Source organism: Culicoides brevitarsis, chromosome 1 (assembly GCF_036172545.1).
Source record: "Culicoides brevitarsis isolate CSIRO-B50_1 chromosome 1, AGI_CSIRO_Cbre_v1, whole genome shotgun sequence".
NCBI classification, from domain to species: Eukaryota; Metazoa; Arthropoda; class Insecta; order Diptera; family Ceratopogonidae; genus Culicoides; species Culicoides brevitarsis.
In genome coordinates this window covers 4,753,531-4,768,435 of record NC_087085.1, presented here as the reverse complement: position 1 = coordinate 4,768,435, position 14,905 = coordinate 4,753,531, and the positions used below count along the sequence as shown (strand labels likewise).

General features: G+C 27.3%; 3 protein-coding genes across 4 annotated transcripts; 2 read left to right on the top strand and 1 right to left on the bottom strand.

Annotated features, from left to right (window-relative positions):
• Nucleotides 1-5,850: 5,850 nt before the first annotated feature.
• On the top strand, nt 5,851-8,061 carry LOC134834587 (3'-5' ssDNA/RNA exonuclease TatD). The gene is made up of 4 exons (XM_063849318.1): nt 5,851-6,191; nt 6,250-6,598; nt 6,670-6,784; nt 7,486-8,061. Exons 1-4 carry the CDS (start codon nt 6,044-6,046, stop codon nt 7,795-7,797), a joined length of 924 nt encoding a protein of 307 aa, XP_063705388.1. The 5' UTR covers nt 5,851-6,043; the 3' UTR covers nt 7,798-8,061.
• A 2,055-nt stretch (nt 8,062-10,116) lies between these two features.
• On the top strand, nt 10,117-12,368 carry LOC134834174 (inositol polyphosphate multikinase). 2 transcript variants are annotated; one of them, XR_010162149.1, is made up of 3 exons: nt 10,117-10,597; nt 10,657-11,364; nt 12,313-12,368. XR_010162149.1 is itself a non-coding variant. In XM_063848749.1 (2 exons), the coding sequence occupies exons 1-2, from the start codon at nt 10,328-10,330 to the stop codon at nt 11,287-11,289; spliced, it is 903 nt and encodes a 300-aa protein (XP_063704819.1). In that variant the 5' UTR covers nt 10,118-10,327; the 3' UTR covers nt 11,290-11,666. The 2 variants fall into 2 exon arrangements, 1 of the variants encoding a protein (XP_063704819.1); XM_063848749.1 differs by lacking the exon at nt 12,313-12,368 and having other exon boundaries at nt 10,118-10,597; nt 10,657-11,666.
• Nucleotides 12,344-14,883, bottom strand: LOC134834166 (H/ACA ribonucleoprotein complex non-core subunit NAF1). The gene is made up of 2 exons (XM_063848737.1): nt 14,150-14,883; nt 12,344-13,121 (listed from the first exon to the last, which is right to left on the bottom strand). Exons 1-2 carry the CDS (start codon nt 14,805-14,807, stop codon nt 12,385-12,387), a joined length of 1,395 nt encoding a protein of 464 aa, XP_063704807.1. The 5' UTR covers nt 14,808-14,883; the 3' UTR covers nt 12,344-12,384.
• Nucleotides 14,884-14,905: the final 22 nt, after the last annotated feature.

Sequence of the window (14,905 nt, the reverse complement as noted above, 5' to 3'; positions counted from 1 at the left end):
AATCATTGAACTTATATTTGTAATATTTTTTTAAAGATTTTTTTTATGAAAAATTTTTTTTTTTATTTTTTTAGTTGAATTGCTCTAAAATCAATTTTAAATAAAAAATTCTCTAATCTCGAAATTTTAAAAATAGGTATACCTAACTATATTTTTTTCTATTTTTTTAAATTTTATTTTCATCAAAAAAATTCATTAAGCAATTTAATTCAATTTAAATACAATTTTAATTAAACTTTATTAAAGTTATTTTTTATAAAAAGACAAAAATTGTAAAAAATGCAAAAAAAAAACGAAAAAATTATCTATTTTACAATTTAATTTTTCTCTGCATTTTTTCGAAAAAACCGAAGGGATATTAACTAAAAATGAAAATATTAAATTTATTCGCCTATAAAAAAAGTATTAAATTGTCCCCATCAATAATGTTTTATTTTTTATAAAAAGCCTGTTTGGATGCAAATATGCAAATTTTTTCAAATGCACCAAAATCATATAAATTTTGCATTCGTTCTTCAGACACCATAAGACACAGTTTAAAAGGTTTTTTTTTTTTATAAAAAAAAAATATTTTTCAAGATCTCAAAATGCAAGAATGGCTTCAAAAATTCAATTCTGGAGCAAGTAAGTTTAATTTTTTAATTTTTTTCAAAATTTTGTTATGATTTTTAATTTCTCAAATTATTTTAAAATATTTTTTTATTAGATCCCGTCTTGGATAAAACATTTTTATTCAGTACTCCATTGCTTCCCGTTGCAATTTTAACATTTTACGCGAGTTTCGTGCTGCACTTCGGTCCAAAATGGATGAAAAATCGCAAACCGTTCAACTTAAGAAGCGTAATTGTGGCTTATAATTTGATGCAAGTTTATTTCAATTTGTGGATCACCAAAGAATTAATTATCAAAAGACTTTCTTGGAACACCGAAGAGAATTTGGGATGCGGAGCGACAATATCTGAAGTTGATCATGCTCGAGGATTCTGGTTTTATACGTTCAACAAAGTTTTGGATTTACTCGACACAATTTTCTTCGTGCTGACCAAAAAAGACAGTCACATTACTTTTTTGCACGTGTATCATCATATCATGATGGTTGTTTGTTCATGGATTTCCGGAAAATATATTTTTTCCAGCGAGGGAAATTTTATGGCATTTTGCAACTGTATTGTTCATAGTATCATGTATTTTTACTTCTTTCTTGCCGCTTTGGGTCCCGCTTACCGAAAATATCTTTTTTGGAAGAAATATTTGACTCAAATTCAAATAGCGCAATTTGTGGCAATTACTGGCTTTAATTTCTTTGCGATGTGGATGTGTAATGGCAAAGTCAATTATCGCTACAGTTTGTTGGTAGTTAGTCAAGCAGTGATTAATTTTTTTATGTTTGTTAATTTTTACATGAAATCTTACAAAAAATTAGAGAAGAAAGTGCAATAAAATATTAGATATGAAAAATAAAATAATAAAAATAAATTTAAAAATTTCGCTTGAATTTTATTTTAAATTGCAAAAAAAAAATCTATTTCATATTAAAAAAAATAAAATTTCATATCTAATTAGTATCAAACTGATATCATTTTAATAAAAATATTTTAGATTTGAATGTTAAATTTAATTATTTTTATAATAAATTAGAAATATTTTTTTTGTTTTATTAAATTATTTTTTTTTTAATTTTAAAAATAAAAAAAATTTTTTTTTAAATTAAAATATAATTTAAATTAAATTTTATTTAATTTTTTTTTAAATTTTAAATTAATTTTAATTTAATTTTTTTAATTTAATTTAATTTTTATAATTTAATTTAATTTTAATTTTATTGATTTAAAATTTTCACAATTTTTGTGTAACAAGCTTACATTTTTGGCTTATTCTGTTTCTTCTTTTTTGTTCTTTCTTATTTTTGATTTTATTTTATTTCATAATTAATTTTATCTTTTGTGACATATATTATGGGTGTACTTTTAATGTAAAAATTTGATTTGAATAAAGGAGAAAAAAGGAAAAGAAGAAGAAATCGAAAAAATATTTTTTACAAAAGCCTGTTTGGATGCAAATTTAAATTCCTTTTAAAGTGCAACAAAATTGAATAAATCTTACATTAGTTCTTAAGACACTATCAGTTACAGTTGAGAATATTTCAAAAGTTTTTGTGTAAAAATAAGATGCAAGAATGGCTTCAAAAAATCAATTTAGGAGCAAGTAAGTTTGATTTTTAATTTCTTGAATTATTTTAAAATATTTTTTTATTAGATCCTGTATTAGATGAAACATTTTTGTTCAGTACTCCATTCCTTCCCATCACAATTTTAATATTTTACGCGAGTTTTGTGTTGTATTTCGGTCCAAAATGGATGAAAAATCGCAAGCCATTCAACTTAAAAATCATAATTTTGGTTTACAATTTGATGCAAGTTTGTTTCAACTTATGGATGATCGGATTTTTCTGCCTCATGAGAATAAATTGGAACACCAAACAGAATTTGGGATGTCTAATTGAGATGGAGGGAGTTGTACTGACCTTATCTAGAATTCAACACGCTCGAGGATTCTGGTTTTTTACGTTAAACAAAATTTTGGATTTACTCGATACAATTTTCTTTGTGTTGAACAAAAAGCAAAGTCACATCACTTTTTTGCATGTGCAGCATCATATCACGATGGTTCTCAGCTCGTGGTTCTTCGGCAAATATTTATTTTCTAACGAGGGAAGCTTTACGGCATTATGTAACTCCATTGTACATGCTATCATGTACTTTTATTACTTTCTAGCCGCATTGGGTCCTGCTTACCGAAAATATCTCTTTTGGAAGAAATATTTGACTCAAATTCAAATTGCTCAATTTGTCGCAGTTTTTATCTTTAATATTTTTGCGTTTTATGTTTGCAACGGCAATATCAATTATACCTACAATTCATGCGTAATTGGTCAAGCAGTGATCAATTTTTATTTATTTGCTAAATTTTATACAAAATCTTATAAAAATTTAGAGAGGAAAGTGCAATAAAATTAATCAATCAATAATGAGATTTTTTTTTTATTTTCATTAAATTTAATTTTTTATTTTATTTTTATTTTAAATTTAATTTAATTTTTATTTTAATTAATTTCTTACATAAAAACGTCTTGATTTTTATATTAAAATTTTTTTACGAATAAAAACACAAAAATTTTTAATTTTTTTTTGCTAATTTTTATTTAGCAGCAAAATAAATATTAAAAATTTTTGTGTTTTATTCGTAAAAAGATTTCTTTCACTTGAAATTAAAAAAAAAAATTGTGTGACACGCTTAAATTTTTTACGTTTTATTCTACCTATCTGTTTCTTCTTTTGTTATTCTTTCTTATTTTTGAATCTTTGTTTATAAATATGCACTTTTTTGTACAAGTTTGAACAAAGAAAAGAAGACGAAATATTAGTTGAGTATTTAATGAAAAAAAAACTTCAAATTTTTAGGTGTCAATTTAAAAATAGGCGAATAAAATATTTTTTTTTTGTTTTTTGTCACATGAGTATTTTTAAGGGGTGTTTTTTTTATTTTTATTTATTATTTTTCTCTTTGACATTTTAAATATTTAAAAAAAAATTAAAATAAATTTAAAAATAAAATTTAAAAAAATGCAATGTTTTTTTTTTATTTTATTTTTAAATTAAAAAAAAATAATTTTTTCACCTGCATCTAAATTTTCATATGTCTTATTAAAAGCAAATTTAGTTCGTTTTTTTTTTGAAAACATAATATTTATTTAAAACTATTAATAAAAATAAATTAAAAATGAGATAGACAAAAATTGAAAATATTAAATTTATTCGCCTCAAAAAAAAAAAAAAAAAAAAAAAAAAATTAAAAAATGTCCCCATCAATAATATTTTTTTTATTAAAAGCCTGTTTAGTTTAGACGCAAATTTGAAGACCATGCAACAAAATAATAAATCGTACATTCACTCGTTAGACATCACAAGATACAGTTGAGAATTTTTCCATAATTTTTGGTAAACAATATTTTTAAGAACTCACCATTAAGATGCAAGAATGGCTTCGAAAAATCAATTCAGGAGCAAGTAAGTTTTGATTTTTAACTTCTTGAAACATTTTTTAATATTTTTTTTTTAGATCCTGTCTTGGATAAAACATTTTTATTCAGTACTCCATTGCTGCCCGTTGCAATTTTAACATTTTACGCGGGATTTGTACTGAATTTTGGTCCAAAATGGATGAAAGATCGCAAACCATTCAACTTGAAGTACATAATTTTGGCTTACAATTTAATTCAAGTTTATTTCAACTTATGGATGGCAAAGGAATTCATCGTCAAAAGAATTTCTTGGAATACCGAACAGAACTTGGGATGTGCAAGTACAGTCTCTGAAGTTGATCACGCTCGAGGATATTGGTTTTACACTCTCAACAAAATTTTAGACTTAATCGATACAATTTTCTTCGTGTTGACCAAAAAGCAAAGTCACGTCACTTTTTTGCATTTGCATCATCATATCATGATGGTTGTAGTTTCGTGGTTTTCCGGCAAATATTTATTTTCCAACGAGGCGAGTTTTTTGGCGTTGTGTAATTCCATTGTTCATTCTATCATGTATTTTTACTTCTTTCTCGCCGCTTTGGGTCCCGCTTATCGGAAATATCTTTTTTGGAAAAAATATTTGACTCAAATTCAAATTGCGCAATTTGTTGCAGTTTTTGTCTTTAACTTCTTTGCGTTGTTTGTTTGTGGAAATGACGTCAATTATGGCTACAGTTTGGTAATTCTTAGCCAAGCGGTGTTACTTTTCTTTTTATTCGTTAATTTTTACAGAAAGTCTTATAAAAATTCGGAGAAAAAGGTGCAATAAAAGGAATTTATATTTAAAAAAATATTAAACTAAAAAAAAATTAATTAATTTTAAAAATAAAAAAAATAAATTTAAAAAATAAAAAAATAAATAAATAAATAAATTTAAATATTTTTTTTATTCATTTAAAAAATATTTTTAATTTATTTTTTTTTATTTTCTTAAATTTTGTTAGTTGAAAATTCATTTATATAAAATGAAATTGAATTAAAAAATAAATAAATAAAAAATACTTATAAAAAAATTATTTTTTAAATAATACTTTGATTCCTGTGAAGTTTTTTTTTCAAAATTTTTAATTTTAATTTTATTTAATTTTTTTTTTTAAGTAAATTTCATTTTGAATAAAATTGATTTAAAATTAAAAAAAAAAATAAAAAAAAAAATATTTTAATTATTATTAATAATTAAAAAAATTAATTAAATTTAAAAAATTAAAAATAAATTTAATTAAATTTAAAAATAATTAATAATTTAAATAATTTAAATAATTTTCAAATTATTTTTTTTAATTCATTTAAAAAAATATTTTTAAATTACCTATAATTTTTTTACTTAAATTTTTGAAAATCCATTTTACATAAAATTGAATAAAAATAAAAAATCTTAAAATAAAAAAAAATATTTTTCGTTTTCATCTCAAGCTTTTTTAACTTCTATTTTAAATTCTAAAGTTTTCGAAACCAATTTTAAGATTTGTCGTCTCATTCCGATTGATGGATTGAGGAGAGGTCATTATTTGATAACTATGACGCAAAAAGTAACAAGCGAGCAACATTTCGTAAGAGGGTTTTCTTAATTTTTTCGATTTTTTGAAATTTTCTTGATAATTTTTTAAATTTTTCATGAAAATTTTTCAAAAAATCTTCAAATTTTATAGAAAAAAGTCGAAAAAAGAGAAAATTCGTAAGTAAAACTGCGCGTTGAGCATCGCAAGCTGACACCGCCGACGATAGAAAACGTATCAGCTGACTGTCAAAACAAAGAGCAACTGATGACAATTCAATAAAAGGAAAAAAATCGCGTAAAAGGCAAGACGACACGACGAAAAAAACACAAGAAAATTCCTGCACAACATCTAAACTCATCCTAAATCCACAAACACAGCAACTAACTAATTATTTATTAAGAAACGACACTTAGCAGTTAAGGTTAACAAAAAATAAATAAAAAACGAAACAAGAAAAAAAATGTCGAACGAACAAAATATCGATACGAATGCGAGTAGTATGGAACATTGCTTCGAGAATCTCATTCTGATCGATTGCGGCTCAAATCTTGCGAACAAAAAGTATGCGAGGGACTTGGATCAAGTGCTGAAACGCGCAAAAGACGCTGGTAAGCCTCGAATTTCTTGGGTGTGGTTTGAAATTTTTCAAAAATTTCAATTTTTTAGGCGTTCAAAAGATCATCGTCCCGGGCAACAGCGTAAAAGCGAGCAAAGAAGCCCTTCGATTGACCCGAATTTATCCCGGAGACATTTATGCGAGTGCCGGGATTCATCCGCACGACTCGAAATCCATTGCTGAGGAGCCCGAAAGTTGGGAAGACTTTGAAGTGATTGCTGCGAATCCAGAAGTTGTCGCAATCGGTCCGTGCGGATTAGATTACCAAAGAGACTTTTCCGATCCGGAAACGCAAAAGGAGGTGTTTGAGAAGCAAATTAAGCTGGCAATTAGTTTGCGAAAGCCTCTTCTCATCCATGAACGCGCTGCACAAAATGACGTCGTCGAAATACTCAAAAAGTAGGCGATTCGTGTGTCTGTGTGGGGAGATAAGAATAAATTAATTAAAATTCTTGACATTTTTTTTGTAGATATTCGAATAATGTTATGCAGATTGTGATCAGAGGATTCATTGGAACTGTCGAAGAGGCACTCAAATACATCGATTTAGGATATTACATCACTCTGAACGGATATTTGTGCAAGGTAAATTGATTTTCGGAATTTTTTGAAATTATTTTGAAGGAAAAATTTCAAAAATGTCAATTTTTTGAACAATTTTAACAATATTTGAACAAAATTTAATTGAAAATTTAATTTTAATTTAAATTTTTGAAAAATTTTATGAAAATTTAAATTAAAAATAATTATTTTTTAAAGAAAAACTTAAAAAATTGTTAAATTTTGACATCTGTAATTTTTTGACATCTGTCAAAATTTTTTTTAGAATTTTATTTTTTGAAAAAATAAATCTAAAATTTAATATTTTGATTAATTTTTATAAAATTGAAACTAAAAATAATAATTTTTTAAGGAAAAGTCTGAAAATTTTGACATCTGTCAATTTGACAACTGTCAAAAATTTAATTAAAATTTTATTTTTTGAATCTTTTGATATTTTGTACTTAAAATTGTATTTACAAAACAAGTCATTAAATATTCCAAAAATAAAAATTTTAACAAAAATTTTGACATTTCAACTGACAGCTGTCAAAATTTTATTATAAAATGTCAAATTTCGAGTAATAAGTTTCAAATTTTGAACTTTTTAGTAAAATTATTTTTAAAAATTGTTCAAAAAATCTAAATTTTCATCAAATTTTTTGACATCTGTCAATTTTTCACCTGTCAAAATAATTTTATGCAATGAATTTCACACAAAATTTAATAAAAATTTCATTTTTCAGGATAAATCAGACGTCGGTGTTCGTAAACTCCTCGAAGATGGTCGTCTTCCGCTGGATCGGTTAATTGTGGAAACCGATTCGCCCTTCATGTACCCGAATACGCGTGCTTCCAAATTGCCAAATCACGTGAAAGCGGGTCTCACGGAGAAATCCATGATTTTTCTGCATCGTTATTGCACGTTTCAGCGCAACGAGCCATGTAGTCTTCCGGCAACGGTTGAGATGATTGCCGCTTTCATGAATAAGGGTGCCGAGGATGTTGCACTCGCGACATCTTTCAATGCCCTCAAGCTGTTTGGCTTGTCGCAATAAGCGATGCACGAGGGAAAGATGAAATTTTTGTTGCCATCCATCACAATTGTTGAGGTCTTGCCTTGTCTTGCGCGTCGCGTCGCGTGAGAAACTTCAGAAATTCTATGTGCCTTTAAAAATTATTTAAAAAAAAATATGTTATTTAAATGTAGTCGAGATAATTTCTATTCTGTTTATTCTTAAGAGATATCAAATATTTTTTGTAACACAAGTTGAAAAAAAAAATGAAAAAGAGATACATATATGAACAATGCGAATTATATGAAACTGAAATTGTTTTTTTTTTATTTTTTTGAGAAATTTCATCAAAAATTAGGAAAATTTACTTTTTTCGCTTTTGAGGTTTTTATTTTGTTTTTTCTCACAAGAGTTCGAATCAAAGATTTTTTTTTATTTTTATTTTTTTTTTGAAGTTTGAAAAAAAATTAAAGATTCAAAAAATTTTTTTAAAGAAATTTGAATCAAAAAAGACATTTCTTGCTAAATTTTGTTTAATTTTTAAAGAAATTTTAAATTTTTAAAGAAATTTTCAATTTTGACGATAAATTTGGATTTCACATAAAAACCCTCCTTACAATTTCTGATCTCCTGTTAATTATTCCACATTGTTCGAATAGAAGCCGCACCTCACGATTGTGGCTCGTGACGTTTGTTGAATGGGCAAAATTTGATTTTTTCGTTTTAAAGCCTCAAAATTTGCTTTCAAAAATTAATTTTTTTAGCTCAAATTTTAAAATTTTTTAAAGTTTTTGAATTTTTTATCGATTATTTCTTTAAAAAATGTCTTTAAATTATTAAAAATGTAAAAATTATAAAAATAAATAATTTCTTTTTGCGTGACTTTTGGAACGTTATGTTCCTCCTCATAATTGGATTTCATGCAATTTCGTGCCGAATTTCCAATTTTTCTCATTTTTGAATCTGTTGAAGTTATTTCATGTTTTTTATAAAATTATTCGATAATTTTTTGCAAGGTTTAATTCAAGCTTAATTTTATTTCAAAAATTTATAAAATCTTAATTTTGAGCAATTTTTTAAAATTTAAAAATTTATTATTTTTTTTTTGAAGAATATATTTTTTTTTGAGTTTTACGATTTTTACCTCTTTAAATCGATTTTTACCTCGTAAAACTAAAAAAAAAAATATTTGAAAAAAAAAAAATTTTTTTCTTCAAAAAAAAATTTGAGATTTCCTCTTCAATCCATAAATTACTTCAAATAGAAGGCGCAATAATTTTATTTGAACTTTGAAGTATCTTTAAATTTAATTTTTCGATTTTTAATGATTTTTTGAAGAAAATTAAAGTAAAAAATTTAAATATTCACATTAAAAAAATTGAAAAATTAATTTTTTATGAACTTTTTATAAAAAATTTAATTTTTTACCAATTTTTTATCAAAAAATGTTTCTAACATCTTCTTCACAATTTCTGTTCTCTTGCTTAAAATTGAAAACTTGTTCGAATAGAAGACTCACTTGATAATTTTGGTTCATGACATTGACCGAATGGTTCAAATTTTCGTTCTTTACACTTTCAAATATAAAAAATTTCTTTCAAATCATAATTTTTTCATCTAAAATGAGAAAAAAAATAAATTTTTCTTATAAAATTCTATTAAAATTACATAAAATCTGAAAATTAAAAAAAATAACAAGTTTCAAGTAACCTTTCCGAACGTTATGTTCCTCCTTCTTATTGGATTACGTGCCGAATCTCATCTCGAACAACTACTTTCTGCTTCTTCTTCTCTTCTGTGAATTATTCAAAACCGGCTTTTTACTTTATTGTTCATGTAATTTGAGAGAAATTTCGGCATTGAAGCGCGAAATTTTCAATTTTTGGTGATTTTTCATCAAATTTTATTCAAAAATTTTCATTTTTCATGAAAAATTTTATTAAAAAAAAATTATTTTTGAAATTTTTTTCATAAAAAAATAAAATTTTTGAATAAAATTTTAACAATACTTAAAAAATTAATTAAAAAAACCTTCCTCACATTTCATGATTTCTTGCTCAGGTCTCGAAACGAGTTCAGATAGAAGGCGCATCCTTCCCCGGCGGACTGAACTAACAAGCGGCGAATTGCAAAATCCAAAAATCGTATCATTCGGATTCGATTCTCTCTGCTACGAGGAAATCATAAAATCGAAGAAGAAGACATAATTAGTACGTCGTCATTTGCCTCCTCTCGTTACCCGCAGCTTTTTTCCGAGTCAATCAAGCGAAATTGACGAACGACTTCCATTTCTCACGAAATTGATGCGATAATTGGTCTAATTGGATTTAAATTAGTGAGAAAAAAGATGAATTATGACACAAGTGTGAAGTAATTTTATCGTTTCGCGTGAATTTTTGTCGCACTGTGCGGCGTAGAAGCACGTTCCGTGTGTGAAATCATCTGTTTTTGTACGGAAAATTTCATTTATTTGCCGTCGCTCGGTGTCGTTCGTGAGTCATTTGCTGTTTTGGTGCACAACAATTCACTCACATGGTGATTTTCGCTCGGTAAACAAACGAAATTCGGAAAAATGTCGATACCTGTGTTGCCCAAAGGCACCATTTTGTTGGAAAATCAGGTTGCGGGACACACTTTTCAGGATTCCGCGCAAGCCATTGGGATGCTAAAGAGCTCCAACGAGGGTTTTATCTTCAAACCGCTGACAAAACCGGATTGTGCGGTGCGTGAAAAGGCATTTTACGAGCAGCTTGAAGTCGCCGAAGACCAAACATCGAAAGAATTGAGACAAATGGTCCCCAAATTTCACGGAGTTCATGTCATGAGTGTTCGAGGACGTGATGTAAGTCGCTTATCTTCTTCAATTTTTTCGAAATTTTATCATTTCTTGTTTGTTTTTAGGTGCAATTCGTCAAATTGACTGATATCACGAGTGGCATGACGGAGCCGTGTGTCATCGACATCAAAATTGGCAAACGCACGTGGGATCCGACAGCTTCGGAAGCCAAACGAATGGTTGAATCGAGCAAATATGTGCGTTGCAAGGAAAATGTCGGCTTTTGTATCCCCGGATTTCAAGTTTTTAGCATCTCCGCCGGGAAAGTCAAGCGTTATGGCAAGGAATATGGCAAAAGTTTGGATGAAAATTCCGTTTTGGAAGCTTTTAAACTCTTTTTAAATGCGGATACGAAGCTTTATCGCCCTTTAATACAAAAAATCCTGCAAAATTTGAGACAAATTCAAAGCTGGGCAGTGCGTCAAAGGAAATTTTTGCTTTACAGCAGCTCAGTATTAATCGCGTACGACGCGAAACGACTCAAAGAGTTCATTTGTAAGCACGATGAGTTCCTCCAAAAGTTAAAAAGTGACGAAATGTTGTCTTTGAATGAAGATTCGCAGCCCGATTGGGTTCAAGTAAAGATGATTGATTTTGCGCATCAGTTCCCGAATGAGGAGAGAACGGAAGATACAAATTATACGCACGGCATTGGGCATTTGGTTCAGATATTTGAAGACATTCTGCAACATTGTTGAACAAATTTTTTAAAAATTTTAGTTTTTAAGCCATTTTTAAGATGAAAAAGCCACCAAAAATGATTTTAGGCATAAGTCCGAAGAGTTTTTTGACAGTTAAAGAGATAGAAGATGCTAGAAATTTGAAATTTTAAAACATTTTTGATATTGATTGTACTGAAAATGAGAGAATTTAATCAAAAATTAACATTGAAGGAAAATTTTGACATTTCTCATTTTGACAGCTGTCAAAATTTTTTATTAAATCAAAATTTTTTTACGAAAGAAAATTTCTAAAAATTAAATTTCAACTGAAATGTACAAGAAAATATAAAATGTTGAAAAAAATTAATTTTAACAAAATTTTTTGACTTTTGTCAATTTGACAGCTGTCAAAATTTTTTATTAAATCAGAATTTTTCAACGAAAGAAAGTTTCTAAAAATTAATTTTTAACTAAAATTTATTTACAAGAAAAATTTAAAATATTGAAAAAAATTAATTATAGCAAAAAAAATTGACATTTGTAAATTTGAATTTGTCATCTGTCAAAAATTTTTATAAAATCAAAATTTTTCAACGAAAGAAAGTTCATAAAAATTAAATTTCAACTAAAATGTACAAGAAAATGTCAAATTATGAAAAAATTTTAAGTTCAACGAAAATTTTTAACATTTGTCGATTTGACAGCTGTCAAAATTTTTTATAAAACTTAAACTTTTCATTCAAAAATTTTTTCTAAAAATTAAGTTTGAACTAAAATTTACAAAAAAAACTTAAAATGTTGAAAAATTTTTATTTTAACGAAAATTTTTGACATTTGTCATTTTGACAGCTGTCAAAATTTTTTGTTAAATCTCATTTTCAAGCAATTTTAAAGTTTCTTATGTAATTTATAAGGAAAAAAATAAATTTCGAGTCTAAAAATGTTCAAAATTTAAATTTTTTTAAAAATATTTTGACATCTGTCAAATTTTTAACTGTCAAAACTCAATTTACCATAAATTTATCATTTTTTAAACGAAACTTGTACTTTTATACACAGAAAGTTATCCTCAAAACCAAAAAAACAAAAATAAATGAATAAATTTTTTATTGGACAACTTTTATTTGAGTTTTAGTTCTGTGGAGGAGGCGGCGGCGGAGGTCCAGAGAACAAATTTGGATTAAATGGCGGATAATTGACGGTTGGGGCATAAGCAAAGGGATTCACGTAATAACGCGGATCGACTTGTTGCTGTGCGAACGGATTCGGATAAACATTTGCTGAAGCTCCGGGCGGCGGATAATAATATTGAGGTTGATGGTGCATGTGATTCGGCATCGGCATATGATGATGATTGGGACGAGGATAATTGAAGCTTGCATGATGCGAATTTCCTCCGGATCCGCCTCCGCGACGTGCTCGATTGTACGTGTGATTGCCCGGATGCCCGTTTCGATGGTGCGACGGAATGTGTTGCGAATGCGATTCTTCTGTGCCGTTCGTTTGTTCTCGGGTTGCGCGACGTGCTCGACTTGCCATTCGTTCTTCCTCGTCGTCGGAATACTCGATGAAACGAGCAGGCGGTTCGATGTCGTTCTTCCAACTGGCGTCGGAGCCTTTGTGCTTCATGAGTTCGGGCAAGATGACAATTTGAGTGCAGGGAGCGGAAGGTGCGCAATAAACGTCTTGCCCAACTTGGATGCCTTTGTCGATGATTTCTTGATTTGTGTTGAAACGAACGCAGTAGATGGGACAATGGATTTGCCCCATTACGTCGAAAACTTTTCCCAAAGCACGTTGACCTTTGTCCAAAAATAAAATTGTATCGAGATCGAGAGGAACGACATTTGGCAAAGATTCCACTAAAACTGAAATTTAAACGAAAAAATAATTAATTTTTTATTTAAATAAAAAGATAAAATTCAAAAAAATTATTTTGACAATTAAAAAAAATGACAGCTGTCAAAAAAATTTAATTTTTTCATAATTTTTATCATTTAAATTTTTTAATTTTTTTTCCTCAAGAATTATTTAATTTTTTTTTAAATATTTGATAAGCAATATAAACTGAACTTATTTTAAAATTCTTAAGAAAAAATGACAGCTGTCAAAATTTTTCAAAAAAGTATAAATTTTACAAATTTCAATTTAAAATGACTTAAAATTGTTATTAAAGATTAATTTTTAAACAATTTGAAGTAATTTTTAAAATTAATTTGAAAAAAATTGATTTTTTTGAAAAATTTTGACAGCTGTCAAAAACATTTTTTTTAATTTTCATCATTTAAATTTTTCATTTTTTTTTCAAAATTTTAGAATATTTGATCAGCAATTTCAACTAAAATGTTTTTAAATTGTTTCAAAAAGTTATATTCAAAAATATGACAGCTGTCAAATTTTTTCCAAAAAATTAAAATTTTTAAATTTAATTTGTTATGAAATGTCAATATTTTGAACATTGTTAAGTAATTTTTAAAATAAATTAAAAAAAAAATTTCTTTTAAACATTTTGACAGCTGTCAATTTTTTTTAAATGACAAGTATGAAATTTTTTGATGAAATCTTAATATTGATTTGAATAAAAAAATTAAAATAATTTTTTTTGAGAAATTCGAAAATTTTTATGAACATTTTTTAAAGAAAAAAATGACAGCTGTCAAAAAAATTAAATAAAATTAATTTTTGAATTTTTTTAAAAGCAAACTTAACTGAATTTTTTTATTTTTGATAAAAATTTACATTCATTATTTAAAAAAAATATGACAGCTGTTAATATTTAAAAAAAATAAAAAAAATTAAAAAAATTTATTTAAAAATTATTAAAAATCAAAATTTTAAAAATTTTTTTTAAATCTCAAAATAATTTTTTTTAAACATTTTCGAACAAAAATCTTACCTAATTGATCTACAATTGACGTGATTTTTCCTAATAAATTGCACTCTTTTTCTGGCACGGTAATATACAAGTCTTCAATTGGCGGGAGATCCTCAATGCCAAGTTCCCCAATCGCTTTGATCGGAGCTTGGTTCTTCTTTTCGCCCGTTTCATCGTCATCCTCTTCATCATCTTGAAACTCGTCAATTTTCTTCTTTATCGCTTCCAAGGACTTTACGCTCGAAGACGACGAGGAACTCTCACTATCGGCACTATCGACTTCCATTCCGCTGGATTCGGTGTCAGATTCATCGCTCGACGAACTCGAGTCTTGACTGTCGTATTGTGCGAGCAAACTTAACGAGTTATTCGCTGCTGACGGGGTTGATTGTTGTTGTGTCTCTTCCGAGTCGGGGGCTTTTGTTGTACTTTGATCATCATTTTTTGTTGCAATTTGTGCATTTTCGGCATTCGTTGACGCGTTTTCTTTGGCTTCGGGTGATTTGTCGACAATTTGTTGCAATAAACTATCTACGGGAAGGTCATCTGCAGATGCGGCGACCTCGTTGTTGTCCTTGAACTCGTCATTTTTTGTCTCTGAGGCAGTTTCTGTCGCGGGATTTGTCGTTTCTTCATGTTTTTCCGGTAGAGAGTCGTCTTGGTTCGTGCTTTCACTCATTTTTGTACAAAATTAAATGCTTCTTTGTAATGAAAAACTAAATAAAAAATTATTTTACTGCTCTCCCTCACACCGATTCCCATATGTTTGAGTAACTC